General features: G+C 38.1%; 2 protein-coding genes across 2 annotated transcripts in view; both read right to left on the bottom strand.

Moving 5' to 3' along the window:
• Positions 1–3,267: 3,267 nt before the first annotated feature.
• Positions 3,268–5,250, bottom strand: LOC100009977 (UBX domain-containing protein 6-like). Its single transcript, XM_056799524.1, has one exon. The coding sequence runs from the start codon at positions 5,223–5,225 to the stop codon at positions 3,906–3,908; it is 1,320 nt and encodes a 439-aa protein (XP_056655502.1). The 5' UTR covers positions 5,226–5,250; the 3' UTR covers positions 3,268–3,905.
• An 8,321-nt stretch (positions 5,251–13,571) lies between these two features.
• The window catches only part of PRKAR2B (protein kinase cAMP-dependent type II regulatory subunit beta), a 165,617-nt gene continuing 161,950 nt past the window's right edge, over positions 13,572–17,238 (bottom strand). The window contains exon 11 of the mRNA XM_001362896.4: positions 13,572–16,048. Coding sequence (XP_001362933.1) covers positions 15,918–16,048 — 131 coding nt within the window. The 3' untranslated portion in view covers positions 13,572–15,917. The remainder of the gene's footprint in view (positions 16,049–17,238) is intronic.

Genomic DNA, 17,238 nt, shown 5'->3' with positions numbered 1-17,238 from the left:
TAGAGATAAGAAGGAGTTCCTGCAGTTTACAGAGTATTGGGGTTTATGCTAAATTTAGGAAAATCACTTTGGCAGCTGAGCGAGGATGGACTGGAGTAGGGAGAGTTCTTATAGCCCAGAGTTGTTATTGACTCTCACCTGCCTTCAGTGAAAGAGTATTTGAGACAGAGCAGACTAGACTGTGACCTTAGAAAGAATATGGTGCCAGAGACCTATCCACGGAGAGGCCACACCACAATTTGTGGACAGCCAAACCCAGTGAAGAGCAAAGCCTTGAGTGACCTCCTTGACCCAGTGAATCAAAGGCAACCAAGAAGGAACAACTTGTTCAAAGGCTATATATCATTCTGAAGTGAACATGGCTGGAGCAAATGCTTGGAGCAGCTACCTTAACCACTTCAGTCTCTCTAGGGAGGTGCTCCTGGGTATTGGAGGGAAATATTTTATTCCTGTCCTTTTCATATCTTCTCAGTAAATATAGCTTTATAAAATTTAAAAAGGAAAAAAAGTGTATCTTATTACAAAGACGTGGGATTATAGGTATAGAATATTGCATAATTGCCCAGACATAATATGTTGGTTGGTTTGGCTGACGTGCTTTTTTCTTAATTGTTTTTTTTTATTGTCGAGTAGGGGATATATTGGTGATGTATTCAGAAATTAACATGAAATGAAAATAAAAGACATCTATGAAAAAATGTCCCAGATCACTCTTAGAAAAATGAAAATGAAAATGAAAAAAAATTAAAATGAAAACAACTCTTTACCTCCTACCCATTGGATGGGTAAAGATCCCAACCTGATTTCCAAATCAAAAGAAGAGAAGCATAGAAAAATATCATTACTATACATTCAGAACAAAAAGTTCCATCTCCACGCCCCACAATGTTGTACATTTTGAATATACAAAATTCTGAAAAGATTTGAGTATAATTACACAAATCAAACTGATCTAAAAAGTAAGATGTCAGTTGTTGAAGGAGCATATTGGTGAACTGTTGGTGGGGCTGTAGTCCAGCACTTTTAGAATGAAGTTTGGAACTATGTCCCTAAATTTACTAAACTGTGAATATTTTCTGATTCTTCAATGACACTACTAAGTCTAAACCCTAAAGAGATAAAAGAAAGTAGAAAAAGGACAAGATGACAAAAAAAATTATTTATAGCAGCACTATTTGTAGCAGAGAATTTGGAAACCAAGGAGGTGTTCATCAGTTGGGGAAGAACTGAACAAATTATGGCATATGAATATTATTGAACCATTAGAAATGATGAATAGGATGGATAAATCTCACTGCTGAGATTTGTATAAACTAATGCTGAGTAAACAACTTGAAATACAATTTCTAAAACAAGATTGTAAAGAAAAGCAACTTTGAAAGATTTATGAATTCTGATCTGTAAAAAGGGAGATTTTGAACCCTTAAACTTCAATCCCCAGAAGTTCTTGGTATTTCTCAGAATTCCCTATAATCTTACCTGAGTCTCTGCTTTGGCGAGATCACAATTGGTATTTAACTGGCAGTAACACCTCCCACGTTCTCTTCTCTTCCATTGAAATGATGTAGCAAGTAAGCTAAGCACAGGGATTTTGAATGGGCTAATCAGCCACGGGCACATGGTTTTTATTTTGTATCCTTGATTTCTAATAATCCTTAATCCTCATAAAATATCATTTTTATTATTAGAGACATAATTTAATTTTTACAGATCAATACGATGACCACTCATGATTCCAGAGAACTGATAAGGATGCATGCTACCCAGCTCCTGACAGAGGAGTGATGGACTAAAGAGTAGAATGAGACATACATTTTTGGAACATGTCAAATTTGTGGCTTTGTTTCCATTTATTATAATGATTTGTTGCAAAGATTTGTGTGTGTGTATTTTGTGCAGTATCTATTCTGAGGGGAGAGAGAGGAGCTAGCTAGCCATAGAGATTCCTCCCCTTAAGGAAAATAACATTTTAAAAAATGCACAGAACTGAAGGAATCCCAGAAGGAATTAGATAAGGCAGCTTTGAAAGTGACATGTTGAATTTTTTATACACTTGATATAGCTACTAGCTATATGCTCTCAAAGACATTAAAGAGTCAAGATCCCATATGTACTAAAATATTTATAAGCAGATCTTTTCATGGTGACAAAGAATTAGAAACCAAGGGAGTACTCGTTAACTGGGGTATGTGTGAACAATATATACAATAACAACCATATTGTAAAGACAAACTGCTGGGAGCCATCAGGCCACGACACCTTGACAGAGTCACACGTGGTAGCTAAGGAGGCCACAGAGTGACCCTTGGGAAGATGTGATTGCCCACTCAGTCCCCCTTGCATAACCTCTCTCATTAATATCCCTTACCTATGGAATTGACATGACTATTATTCCCCATAGTCTCAGAAGGAATAATGCAAGAGCAAAATACCTATACCCTAATTACCCAAAACATCACCAAAAGATCAGACCCTCAAACCCTATCCCAAAAGACTATCATGGGCTAACTTTTACTTAGGAACATAATTTCCAGTAAAACTGCAGCTACAGGCCAAGCCCAGAACTTTCCTATTCATAGAAACTTATTCTCATGAAGCCAGCACACAAATCAATCATAAAGGCCCATACAATATGTACAGGTACACTACAGGTGTTCTAAGCTTTAACATGCCTCAGTGATTCGACTTCACAAACCAGTAACTCAAACTCCCTAGTAAACCCTGAAAAATGACCAGTCTAATATTAAGTCTGAATTGTGTTCCCAGTACCCCTCAACCACAATGATATGATTGTTGAATTGTCTTTAAGAACTTCTGATTAATTATTCCATTTTATTAAAAGTAATAAGTAATTTCCTTGATTGTAAGCTCAAAACTTCTCACAGGGTAATGAGAAAATTAAGCCACCTGTGACAAAATCATTTATCTTGCATGAAACCATTATGCTGTCAAGAATTTGTAACCATAATACATGAATATAGAATGTTAATCAAGTGATTTGTTAAAAGTTAATGCATCACTTTTCCAAGTATTTCTATTTAGACATGTGTGTTAGGTAGTGTATCTGTGTGCCAAGAAAATGGGTATAAAAATAAACACCAAGCTTGGGGATGGTGGAGCAGCTATCAGAAGCAAAACAATCCCATGGCCATAATGATTAAGCTGTCTTCTGTTTGTTATGTTTTTGACTGCTTGTTCACCACCTGTTGGGAACCCCTGGAGTTGTAAGGGTGGACCTTGCCCATGGCAACAAACAACTTTAAACACTTTTTTTTTTCAATGTATTCAAATATTCTATTTAATCAAGTTCATAATTTAGTGTTCACAGGGATCATGTAATTGACACACTAGTTGTTTCTTTGTCCACTTATATACAACAAGAACGTAAGAGAGTAGCTGAGCCCAGTTCAGAAACATCCCATCAGCCTAGGAAGTCCGCCCCTCATGCCTAACATCAGCTCCCCCACCAATGAAATGACCAGCATCTCTCTATACCTTAAGTTAAATAAACTGTACATGACTAGCTAATTAGAGCAAGTTTTAAAATTTTGTATACAAAAAGCAGCACAAATTCAGCTTTTCCCAGCTAGCGGAGGAGCCTCTGCAAAGTTGTATCCAGCCATGTTCTCTGAGACCAGGGGAAGCTCTTACACCCTGGTCCCCAAACCAGCGTCATGGTACAAGGAAAGGGCTGCCCCACACCCTAATCTGCCCATGCTGAGAGGACAGTTCTCACTCTAGAACAAATTCCACCTCCACCATGCAGCCTGCCGCCCCAAGTGAAGGGCCGTGAGAATCAGGCAGCTTCTGCTTGAGATCTGGGAGATGAAAGGAGTGAGGGGAGGAGGAACAGGAGGAGCATGAGACTGAACCGATGGGGCCGAGGCTGAGTCTGGCTTTTTATTTCATGAGAGGCTTTCCACAGTAGCAAGAAGTTCAGGTTTGAGAGCTCCTGGGGGCTGTTCGGCCCCTGATGCCTTGATGTCGTCCATGACGGCTGCATCCCAAGTGAAAGTTAGAAGAGCTGAAGGCACCAGCCCACATTCGTTGAAGGCTAAGCTGTCGTCCAACAGTTTGTGCCCGCCTACAGGAATCAGTTCAAAGGGCAGCCAGTCACTTTGCAGTGCCTCCCTCACATAGCTGTAGAGTGCAGACAGCCGCTCCCGAGCATAGAAGGTACCCTGGAGGATGTGCCCATCTGGAAAGCGGACCTGTAAGAGGGTATAGGTATATTTTCTCATTTCCCTCTGCTCCTCCTTCTCCCGCATGGCTTTGGTCCGAAGCACAGACAGCCGTTCCACAGGGTCCGTCCTTAGTTTCTGCTCCCGTTTGAGCTCCTCAGTCGTGAGGTTGAAGAAGTCCCCAGGTAGGTCAAACTGGGCAGCCAAAGGGGAGGGCTTGAAGATTCGTCGCTGCCGGGCCAGCTGAGCCCGCACTGGTTCTGAGTTCTGCAGAGCGACTTTGTGCTGTTCTAGCTTCTCTACTTGGGCATCCTCCCCCAGCACATAGAATTCTTCCAAGGCCTCTTGTTCTGGAACAGGGAGAGACGTCTTCTCAAACCCAATGGCCCTGAAAAATTCATTAGCCCTTTCTAGGCAGTTGATTCGCTCCTGAAACACTTTGTTTTGCAATTTGATTTTCCTGTATTTCTCCTCTTCTGGGTGAAGATGGATGTTGTCCAGGTACTTGGCAATGGTGTCCACCCCCGACTTCACTTTCTCTCGGTCCCTGTTGAACGTATGGATCTTCATGATGGAAGCAGTCACTGGGTCTTTGTCCGCATACTCATTAATGACCTCTTTGATGTGGGCATCCCTCTGGTCCTTTCTCAAGATGGCTCCAGTAAATGGGCAGGTAAAATAAACCCCAGTCACCGACAGGTTTGCAGAGCCCTCCTCCTTAGCCTCAGGTATCACATTTGCTCCAGAAGACTCAGAGATACCACTAACAGTGACTTCTGCTTGTAATTCCTTCTTCACTTGGTTCCGGATGGAATCTTGGGATGTGGGTCCTCGAGACCGTGGTTGTTTCTGTTCCAGCCTGGCCAGTGCCGCCGCTGCTGCCATTTGGGCTTCATTGGTAGGGTCCTGGCGGGGTTGCTTGCTTGCTTGTTGGCTCTGTCGTTCCTTGGAGCCCTTTTCCCCCGCCGTGTCCATGAGTTTCTGCCCGGGCCCAGCGCTCTTGAACTTGATGTCCGCCTTGATCTCTTGGAAGAATTTTTTCATGGCGGGCGCGGGAAGGGGAAGGGGCAGCAGCCAACTTTAAACAATTTAAGAAACTTTTTGATCAATAAAATGACCAACCACAAATCCAAAGGATTCATAATGTAACATGCTATTCACTTCTAGCTTATTGACCCAGTTTAGGTTAAAGTATATTTTCTCTCCCCTCCCTTATCTCCCCCAACACTTTTTTGGACACAGATAATGTAGGGATTTGTTTTACTTGATTATATTTGTAATAAATTTTGTTTTTTCTTGCCTTCTCAATGAATAAAGGGAGAAACAGAAGAAAGAGGATTTGTAATTGAAAATAAAACACAACTGAAAAATTTTAAACCCTTACTTTCTGTCTTAGTAATAACTCTAAAACAGAAGGGCAAGGACCAGGCAAATGGGGTTAAGTGACTAGCCTGAGATCACTTGGAAGTTTCTGAGGCCAATTTTGAACCCACGATCTCCCATCTTGTTCTCTCTCTACTGAGCCACTTAGCTATCCCCACAATTGAAATTTTAAAACAGCAAGATATATATGGTAGAAATTCACTTTTTTGCATATACATTTTTTGTTCTACTTTGTACTAGAAATGCCATTTTTGTTGTTCATTAATTTCAAAATAATAAAAAAGCCCAAGAAATTATCCATAAAACAAAAGAAAGGTAAAGATTTGATTTTTTACATTACAAATATTAAGTATTTTAATGAAAATATATTCTGCTATGTAGTAAATAATCTTTATTCTGGTAGTTTCTTGGTCTATTTAATTGTCTGTGTAAAAAGCAGAATTTCTCCTGGTCAGTTATAGAGGACAGAGGAGTCAGGAACACTTCCCAAGGGATTAGCAATGAAGGGATCATTGCTAAGCTTTGAGAGAAGTTTCAGTTTTTGATGACAGGGTCTGTGTCCTAATCATATGGAATCCCTACATTGTGAACTTTAAATTACTCCACCCTGCTTAGATCTTACTTTATGGTGAAGATGAAATTTTAATCTCCTGATTGAACAATGAAGGTACTTAGTTCTTACTTTATAGTGAAGCTAGAACTTTAAACTAAGTCTATTTTTAGATCTTAATACAAAAAGGTGTTAAGTAACTATAAAGGTTAAATTAATCACAAAAAGGTTAAGTAACTAACAAAAGGTGAACTTAAGTGTTAAGTAACTCAAAAGATATAATCTAATCAAAGATGAGAACTAAAGAATGGACAGTCCTGGAGACAAAGCCTCTGATGTGATTGGTAGATGTGAAAATTTAGAGAAGGGGACACAAAAGAACAAGGTCTATATATTTGGCTTACTTCCTCTCTCCAGTACCCTTTGGCTGCAGAGAGTTGGCTGGTGGCAGCATGCTGGGCCTTTCGGTATCTTGGCATGGCTACAAGCTATTGTCTGGTTTGGTGGTGAGTTTCTGGCTGAGTTTTCCCTCCTTTACTTTCCAAATTTTATCCCCTTAGAAGCCTCTAATCTCCTTCAGAGACCTAGTGGCGGAGATCTTGAACTCCCCCTGGCACAGGCCAGGCGGGAGAAACCCTATATCCTCTTCCCTCTTTCTCCTTAAATCCTTCCCTCTATAATAATTAAAATTACCATAAATTTCCAGACTGACTTGGGTATTTTATTTGGAATTTTTCCCTGGTGACCAATTAATTTAGATTTTAAGTCAAAACCTTAAAATTATCTTTACAACAGCATCTAGAACATGCAGGTGGTAATGAATTTACGACAATAATTTTAATTCAGATTTACAAGCTGTCATGATTGTGGTGAAGTGATAAGGCCATATTCAGCTCTTCATACATTTTAAAAAAAACCTCTTACCTTGTGTCTTAGAATCAAAACTGATTATTGATTCCAAGGCAGAAGAACAGTAAGGATTGGGAATTGGGATTAAATGACTCTATATACATTTTTATGGAAACCTTAATGTACAAAATATATCTTAGTGGAGTAATTATTTGCATTGCCAGAGTCCTCTACCAGTTTCTTTATTGACCTATTATAAGAATTTTAAAATGTACTTGATCTGCAAAAATAGATATGCAAGTATTCAGTACCATAGTTATTGCCTTAAAGTGAAGTACATTCATGAGTAAAGGGCAACTCTTTCTAACCTAAAAGAGCTAATGGACCTCCAGAGATGAGCAACTGATCCTCTTCCCTGAGTGGAGAATCATGTCCAATTTCCAGGTCAAGAGAAATAGATCCTTATTGATGTTAAACATAATTGTGATTCTTGTTGATTGGACTTATGTCTTTTTTAGTGACTGAAAAAGTATTAAGTGCCTAAAGCTCTGTGCTAAATCTTTGGCAAATAAGAAAAGCAAGATAGTCCTAGGTTTCGAGGAGCAAAATGGGGGAGACAACACATAAAAGAGAGTTCAGAAGTAAGGTAGTTGGAAAAACCAGAAAACCCTTAGAAGGTATGGTTTAACAGGACTTAGGTCCCAGGGGTCCTGAGGGTCTTTATTTTAAGTTAAACACAGTTTCCTTCCGAAGTGGCATGGTTTTCACCGTCTTAGTCATTATCCTCTGAATATTTTCTGAATAATAAATGAGCCTTTTGAAATGTAGCATCTGGAACTATGCATAAAACTCCATAGGACACCATATAGCCAGACTATCCCTTATTGCTATGTGAGATGGAATCATGGAATCTGTGTGGAATTATATCTAGAAAAACCCATTCAAAATAAAAATAGCATTCCTATAGTGCTTTTGGCCTTGTGTATCATATCCTTACAACCCTGGAAAATAGGTGCTCATTATCCTCACTTACAGATGAGGAAATTGAGGCAAACAACAAAGTAAGTTATCTAGAATCACATAGTTAATAACCGCTTGAAGCTAAATTGGAGCTCAGGTCTTCCTGTCCCCAACTCCAGGGCTCTATCTCCTATGCCACCTATTTGCTTTCAAAGGTGATTCTAAGACTTGAGTCATTAATTCATGATGACAACTTTTTTCAGCATTGGACAATGCAAATTTTCTTTCAAGTGGAATTTTCATGGATCAGCAAGGTGGCTCAGACACTGTCTAGCTATGTGACCCTGGGCAAATACTTAACCCCATTCCCTAGCCTTTACTGCTCTTCTGCCTTGGAACTTTAAGGATAATTTTAGTGTTGTGACCTAATCTAAATTAATTTGGTCACCAGAGAAAATCCCAAATAACAATACCCAAGTCAATTTGGAAATTTATGGTGATTTTAATTAATATAGAGGGAAGGAATTAAGGAGAAGAGAGAGAAAGTGGGTATAGGATTTCTTCTGTCTGGCCTGTGCCAGGGGAAGTTCAAAGACCTCCACCATGAAGTCTATGAAGAAGATTAGAGGCTTTTCTAAGAGGATAGTGTTTGGAAAGTAAAGGAGAAAAGAATCAGCCTAAACTCTGAGAGAGCTCATTGAAGATGCCTCACCTGAACTAGGCTACTTAAAGCATCTCCCAGTATAGTATCAAGGAAAACTCACTGCCAGACCTGGACAATAGCTGCCACCATGCAAAGATGCTGAAACGTTCAGCAAGCTGCTGCCAGAGCCACCTCTCCACAGAAAGAGACCGGAGAGAGGAAGTGACACAAAGTATATAGACAGTTTTTATATCACTTTCCTGCATCTCACATGTACCAATGGTAGCTTAAGCTTGACTTAGGACAGCCCAAGGGTCTGTCAGTTGTTTCTGATTTGTCATTTGCTAGCACAGGTCTATCAAAGGCCATCCTCCTAAATACTTAATCCTTAAGTATGGGTGTAGACATTCCTGTTTTTATTAGACTAAGTAGGATGGAGTAATCTAAAGTTCACAGAACCAATATAAAGTATTGAGTCTAAGACAGAAGGTAAGGGTTTAAAATGAATAAACAAACAAACAAATAATGCTTTCTCTTTTTTCAATGAAAACACATTTCTTTTTTCTCCTCCAGCCTCATCTACCTAGGAAATCTACTAGCCTAGAGCTACTTAGCAGGGTCTCACTGCAAGGACTTTTCTTCCCAAAATTTCCCCAGTACTTTGCTTTATATTCTTCTTAGTGCAATCTAAGGCAAAGGCTCCTGCCAAGTTGCAGACTTGAGTTTCAATTCATAGGCTCTGCCTGACTGTTTTGAGAGCACAATGTGTGAGTGAAACGTCATTTTTACTCTCTTCTAGTTGAGAAAGTAGAGGTTGCATTCTAGGTTTCTCTTACTCTGGGAGAACTGTTATTAACACCATTCAAGTTATTTCTGTCAAAGAGCTTCTGTTCTATTAATTACATGCCACACGTCATCGCCTGTATGAATATTGTTCATTGTTCTCTTTTAGGAGATTCAAGAGATTTACCAAAGTGCATGGCAGTTCCAAAAACATTTCGTAAAAGCGAGTGACATCAGCAGTTTACTAAATTACAGTTTCATACTCTCAAAATATTCATTATTTGCATTTGGGGTTTCATATTTAGTCACTCCATACATGACTCACAATAACAAGCATTATCATGGGGGTGAGGGTGGGAAGAATCCTAGATGTGGGTCAGGAATTAGAAACTGGGAACCAAATATTCTCTGCTTGTTCTGTCAGTGACTCACAGTTGGTCTCTCCTGGGAATATAAAGTTGAATTGTCTTGTGTGCTATATAGTTGTGTGAATGACACTCGCTGGCCTTCCCTGATGATTAGTGAGGTTAATAAGCTAGGTTAAAACAATTTCAAAGTTTGAACTCAATCATTTTAGTTTTCTGAAAGCCTTTGTAGATGTAACAATACATAGTTTGAGCTGTCTGACCAGTTTTGCTGCTTTTAATCTTGTGAAACTGGTAAATATTATCTTGCAACTATCATTTGGAAGCTTCCCCTTTTGTTAAAAAAAGAGGGAGGCACTGTTTTCCATTGCAAAGAAAATAGGGTTACTTCCCCTTACCCCAAAGTTGCATATAAGATCATCCTTTACACCAGTTAGTGGTACCCATGCCCAGAACGTTCTGCTCCCTCACCACTATGTCTTTCTTGGCTTCCCTTAAATTTCAGCTCAAATCCAATATTGTTCAGGAAGCGCTCCCAGTCCCCCCAGCTGTGAATGCCTTTCCCCTTCATATTATTTTCATTTACTCTACAACTTCTAAGCACCAAGTTATTTACATGTCTCCAGTCTCAGAATGTATGTGCCTTGAGGTCTGGGATGGTTTTATAGTTTGTTTTTTTGTATCCAGTGCTAAGGCATGTAGCATGTGACTAATAAATGATTGACTCTTCTAATTATAAACAAAAAAACCCCAAAGTCTTGTGGTTTTCTACCCACAAGCTAATAAACTGATATTCCTTAGTGTCTGGAATTCCTTATGTTATTTTAGAAAGCTTTGAATTAACCAAGAATGACTCTACCAACACAGGGTTGCAAATTTCTTATTTGCTATGAAAATATGGAACAATCCTTCAACCTCTGGAATAAAAGAACTACTTTCATGGATAGCTCTCCCCTGAAAATGAGGAGAAAGAGGAATTATCAGTATACACAGCCTCTATATTCCCCTCAATTTTATGCTTTTCCATATAAAATGCCAAAGTGTGTTATCCTTTTCCATGGAATAATTTGCTTTACACAGTTTAAAAGGTCTGGAATTGAGAGTTCATCACCTTATAACCATACTATTGCAATCATGTCTGTCCCCATTCTAGTCCATTCTCTTCTGTTCAGTCACTAAAGTGATTTTCCAGATTAAGTGACTTATCTAGGGTCACACACAGTTAATAACTGCCTGAAACTGATTCAGGTCTTCCTGTCCCCAGGTCCATTGTTCTATCTACTAAATCTCTTTCCAATAAACTCTAATGGCTGTTTATTATCTCCAGGAATGATTATAAAATGCCTTCAAAGGCCTTTAGAACCTGGTCCTGGTCTACCTTTCTAGTACTCTTTTTTTCTTTTTTAAACCCTTACCTTCTGTCTTACCTTCTGTCTTGGAGTCAATACTGTGTATTGGCTCCAAGGCAGAAGAGTGGTAAGGGCTAGGCAATGGGGGTGAAGTGACTTGCCCAGGGTCACACAGCTTGGAAGTGTCTGAGGCCAGATTTGAACCTAGGACCTCCCGTCTCTAGGCCTGGCTCTCAATCCACTGAGCCACCCAGCTGCCCCCTTTTCTAGTACTCTTACACTTTACTTCCCAACACATACTCTTTAATACAGTGACATTGGCCTTGTGGCTGTTCCACAAATAAGGTGCTTCCTTTCTCAGGTCCAGGCATTCTCTCTGGCTATCCCCATGCCTGGAATGCTCTCCTGGCTCTGCTCAAACTATTAATCTCCCCTGTTTCCTTTAGGTCCCAGCAAAAATCTCACCTTCTGCAAGAAGTTTTCCCCAATGCCTTTTAATTCCAGTGTTGTTCCTCTGTGAATTATTTTCCATTTATCCTCCATACAGCTTGCTTTTTATATGTCTGCATGTCCTCCCCCACCCCCCCCAATATTAAATTGTAAACTCCTTGGGGGTAGGCACTCTCTTTTGTCTTTTTTTTTTTTGTATGTTCTATACTTAGCACAGTGCCTGACACATAGTAGGCAATTAATACATGTTTATTAAATTGAACTGAAAGTTAAAATTGTGTATTCATTACTTTACACAGTAGGCATAATGGAGAGAAAACTGGCCTCAGTCAAAGACCTGGGTTCCCAGCCCAGTCTCTGTCCCATCCTGGCAGTGTGGCTCCAGGCAAGGGACTTATGTTTCCAGGGCTCCAGAGACAACAAAGTTGATAAATACTTATTTAGGGCTAGGCACACTGCTAAGCTCCAGGGATACAAATAAGAAAAAGAAAGGCAAAGCCAGGCTTCAAGAAATTCACAATCTAATTGGGGAAGATAATACACAAAAGGATTATCACTAGCCCACCTCCCCAGTCAAAAATAAAAATGGAGGGCAGAGGAAGTTTGGAGAGAGGTGGGAGAGAATGATGTTTGCGTATTCTTGGAGTTGAAACTAAAGAATTTGGGAGGACTTTATTGCTGCATTCTTCAACCCTCCAATTAGAGGGGAAAGGCAATTGAGTATTGAGCATCAAAGTCGAGTTTGATGGCCTGATGATGATGATGATGAGGCTGCAGGTGGGGAGCTGGCCTTGGAGGAGGCTTGATATTTGTGGGGTTCCAAAAGGTAAATGAAGAGAGCTGGTGCTGACTGATCAGCACTGGTAGAAGTTCCTCCTATGATAATTTCCTACATTGATGAAACCCCAAATCTAATTTTTTAAAAATCCAGTGCATTGGAATGAAGCAAATTATGTTAAAAAAAACCATTTAAGTGCACTCATTGGTTTACTACAAATACAAATGCCATGTTGGAGGGGGCACAGATATGGAGGTATGAAGGTGCATGGGGGGTGTTATAGGGATGTGGCGAGGATATTTTAAACATTATATGCTATAATACCAGCTGGAAGGCCCATAGAACAGTAGAACAGGGATATTAGCATTATGCTCAGCAGCTGATCCCTACACGATGTATCCACAATCTTGTGCATTGACCCAAGATATATACATGAACTCATCTCTTCCATTTTTCGTTTATATTAGAAAAAGGCCTTAGAGAGGAAACACCTGCGCTTTATTAACAAGTCCTCAGATGGAAAACCAAATGCTTCCTTAGCCAAATGTAGTTTCAGGAAGCTTACTTTTTTGGATACAATTTTCATAGAGAATTTCCACCTGGCAAGGATGACTGAATAGTAAATGAATGAGAATCTGAAACTCACGACTCCAAACCATAGGGATTTATGTGTGTCTTGTGATGACTTTCCCCACATACCAACCAGTTCAGTTCAAAGTTCTGAGAATTCTTAATAGCCAAATTTTATCTGTCCCAAATTCAAAATCATTTTTCATGAGTGATCAATAATAATAATATAAAAATTGCATCCTAGTCATACCTTATTCTTCATCACATCCAGCGCTGTGATTCTTTCTGTATTCTTTTTTTCCCTTTCTCTTTCTCTCTTTTTAAAGATTGTATCACTCCATTTTGCCCAGGCCAGAAATGCAGGGGCTACTCCTGGATCCCATCCCAGTACAGAGCAGCATGGGGACTTTGACCTGCTCTCTTTCTATCCTGGGCCAGTTTGCCCCCTTCTTAGGCAAACAGTTAGGCTTCCACTGTGAGGGATTCATTTAATTGATGCCAAATTTAATGTCAGACACCTGATCTGCACTGTTTCCCAGAACTCCTAGCTCAAGACATCTGCTAGATTTAGCTTCGTGAGTAGTTTGGGATTCACCACTGCAGATAATGTGATGGTTCATTAAAAGACTCAGCTCTGTTCTGCTTTATGAATCATATTCCAGGACAATGGAAAAAATCATTGATGTGTATTAAAAACAAAAATGAAATACTTTATTATAAAATTGTGGTTTATTATAAGGAAACTTTAAATATAACCAACAATACTGAAAATATTGTGACTGGCATTAACAACCTTGATCAGAATTCTTTGTTGTACAAGTATTTATCATTCTATGAAGTTAACAATAGTTAACAATGAATAGTTAACAATAAACCAGTACAACAGAGCAGATAACTTGTTTAGAAGGAAGCATACAGAATGATGAACTGAGAATTCTGGTTACTTAGTGTTTTCTCCTTGTATAAGACAGCATTTTAAAATAAAATCTGAAGTACAAAGGCCAACAAATTATCATTATGTATGTAACTTTTTTCTTACAAGGTAATGTACATAAAAAAAGATACCATTAAAAAAATTTGGCTGCAGTTATGCTTTTAATTACATACTGTATATAACTTCAGATAGGTACATTACTTTCTAACCATAGTTTCATATTCAAGTGAGGCTGAAAAGATTTTCCAAACAGATCACAGTAAATAAAGACTATTTATCCTCATCTATATTGAAGTTGAAAACTTTTTTTCCAGGAAAATTGAGAAACTTCATTTATTTTCATCTTAGTGCAAACACACAGTTTGTTAACATGAATATTGTTAGTGAATGGTGTGACACAAAGACATTTCTCACCAACAGAGAAAAGGACATGTTTTGTGCAGTGAATAAAATTCTGGTCAAATCTGAATCCTGAATGTGAATCCTGCCTCTGTCACTTACAATCTATGTGACTTGGGCAAATCATTTAACTTCTTTAGGCTTCCATCCCCTCTCTCTGTATGACTTAAATCCATTTTGGCTCTAAACCTACATCCTATAAGCTAACTTCTTTCCAAATGTGAACAGTGGAAACATAGAACAAGAATAATACTCCTTTTCTCTTAGTGTGTGTGTGTTAAGCTCATTGTTGACTTTAAGTAGTGTCCTCACAAAAGCAAAGAAAGAGCAGGACATAAAGTGGTGTGATAATGCAAAGTATGAAGGGGTGAGGATAAGCTCACAGACTATTTTCCTACTTTTAATCTTTGTTCTCCTTTTGCACCTTTGCTTTTTTAAACATTTTCTATTTCTGCCATAATGATGGTAGTTTAACTCTGACAACAACCTTGTGAGTGGCTATTAATTGATAAAAATTTTTGTTCTCTTATTTGTGTCTACAGACATATCACAGTTAATACAAGAGAAGCAAGAACCGTTTTGGTTTAAGTGTATGGGAAAGCTCATCTTAATGTAAACCCAGTCTGAAGATGTAGAAATATCTTATCCTTAAGAATAGATCAATTCTTTTGCTCTAGGAAATATTTTAGAGTGACTAAAAGATGTTTTGGATTTAGGACACAAAATCACTTTTAATAAATACATTTAAAGTTCATGATAGTTTTCTTCTGCTATTTTATTAATAGTTCTCAAAATGTGACTTTAACCTTTTTTTTTTTAAATTATAGGTCATACTGAGTTATTTTGTGGCCCAGAAATTTGAAACCTGGAAGAAAAAAAATTATCCAAAAGCTGCCATAAAAAGATGAATATCAAACTCTAAAACAAAACTTAGAATTTTTTAAAAAGGTGAAAAATAGTAAGAATCACAAACTAAAAAGAAGGAAACAAAGGGTAGTATCTGGTTGCTTAGGAAAAATGTAACATTTACTTGTCATCTGAAAAAGTAGTTTTTCTCCTTACTAAAAAGTGTTTGGATTACCACTTCTTAAACCAGTGGAATGTATAAGCTATTGACATTATGCCAAATTAGTCAAAATGTTATTTCTTGTAAAAATGAGTCTTCAACATTGCATATAGTATTTTAGACTACTTTTCAAAGACACCTGGATTAAGCCACAAAATAAAAAGGATGAAAGAAGACACACATGTATAGAGTTTTTAGAAAACTGTAATATCATGCTTTACAACTATGATCAATCTTTGAATTGCTTTTTTGATTTGGGCATAGTAATTTTAATCCACCAGAATGAACCTATTTCATATCCCCAGTACTATAAGCATTTTACTAACTTTGTATGCACTAATACTTTTAAGTAATACACCACAATCATTAGAACAAACTCTCCAGCAAATCTTAATAATTTTGTAGAGTAGAAACAAATTTATTGAACATATTGATTTCTTCAAATCTGCTCTTTCAGAAGAGTTATAGGTAGAACCTATTATCTATTAAATCACTATTTTGCTTACTGATACATTATAGTTTTATGTAAAAAAAGCAAAAAAATTCTGAAATCACAGGAAATCCTCAGCATCTACAACAAAGATAGATACATTTTCAGTGGACAACCACTACTGTGCTGTTCCGTGATATTAGCTCTTGTCAAATGATATTTCTCCTTCATGCTGTGGAATCAATGTCCATGTTTGTCCCAAATAAAGCAACTAACTGTTCTTCATAGTTTGCAATATTCCTTTTCATAATTTCCATGCAGGGTCCCAAAAGTCTTTCAAATGCTTGGACGTCCATGGCTAAGATTGATTAGGACAAAGGGAAGAAGAAAGAAAAAAGAAACTGTTTTTAGCAAATTTTTGCAGTCCTGGCAGGAAATTCATGATTGTACAGCCAATATATACAAAACCACAATTACACAATAGTTTATGTAGTATTTTATGATAAACCAGTCAGCAATAATTTATTAAATGCCTACTCTGCATGCACGTGTCCCTGTAACATATTAAACACACAACAGAAAAGCATATAAAGCCATCTAGTTTCAAGAACAATCCATGCTATGCTTGGCTTCTACAGATAGTGTCCACCAAAATAAGAATCCAGAGAAGGGCAGGTCCTAGAATGCTAAATAGTTCTCTGTATCTTTTAATTTAATGGGGTATGTGCTGATTTAATTTTGAGTTTTGGGGTCCAACAGGAAAAAAAAGATGAAAAATAATAGCATTTTCACTTTTGTGAAACACAAATTTGTTCATTTTAAAAAAGTAAGTTAAATTCATTTCAGTATCTCCTTGTAGTGTAAGCATCTCATGGAAATTTGGCTTTCTAAAAGATACTGCTATATACCTGGTTACTCTTTCTAGTTTCTGGCTGTCTCCTCTCAATCTCCCATGCCCAATAAACTATATTAGGAGGGAGACTGACTCTCTATCTTCTGCTACTTCTTTTGAGGTACAGACTTGATGGATGCACTTATATCTCAAATCCAGATGCTATTTGCTGTCATCTGTTCATTTACAGCTGATTTTTCTTCCTTCTCTCCTGCTTGAAGTCTTCCCCTCAACTCTTAACTCTGCTCTCATAACTGAGGACTTCAGTTGGTCTCCTAGTATTTTCATCAATCTTCTCAAATATTCCACCTACATATTTTACTCCTCCTTATATCTTACCATCACCCATAACTATGCTACCTCCATGATCCTAAACTCTGAAGTTACTTTCTCTAATTTCTTGTCCAGTTCTCCCTTCTCTCTCATTCCTTAAAAACCAAGTCTTCATCATTCATTCATTCACTCATTCATTCATCCATGAAGCATTTATCAAGTACATACTATGTGTCAATAATTGCTAGGAACCAGGGATACAAAATCAGAAATGAAACAATTTCTGCTCACAAATAGCACTAGAAACTGAGGAGGATCAAGATCAGCTTTGGATAGGAAGTGGCACTTGAACTGAAGAAAACTAAGGATGCTCCATCAATAAC

The sequence above is a fragment of the Monodelphis domestica genome, chromosome 5 (genome assembly GCF_027887165.1).
Source record: "Monodelphis domestica isolate mMonDom1 chromosome 5, mMonDom1.pri, whole genome shotgun sequence".
NCBI lineage: Eukaryota > Metazoa > Chordata > Mammalia > Didelphimorphia > Didelphidae > Monodelphis > Monodelphis domestica.
The sequence above is the reverse complement of the archived record's forward strand: the minus strand, read 5'-3'. Positions and strand labels throughout refer to the sequence as shown.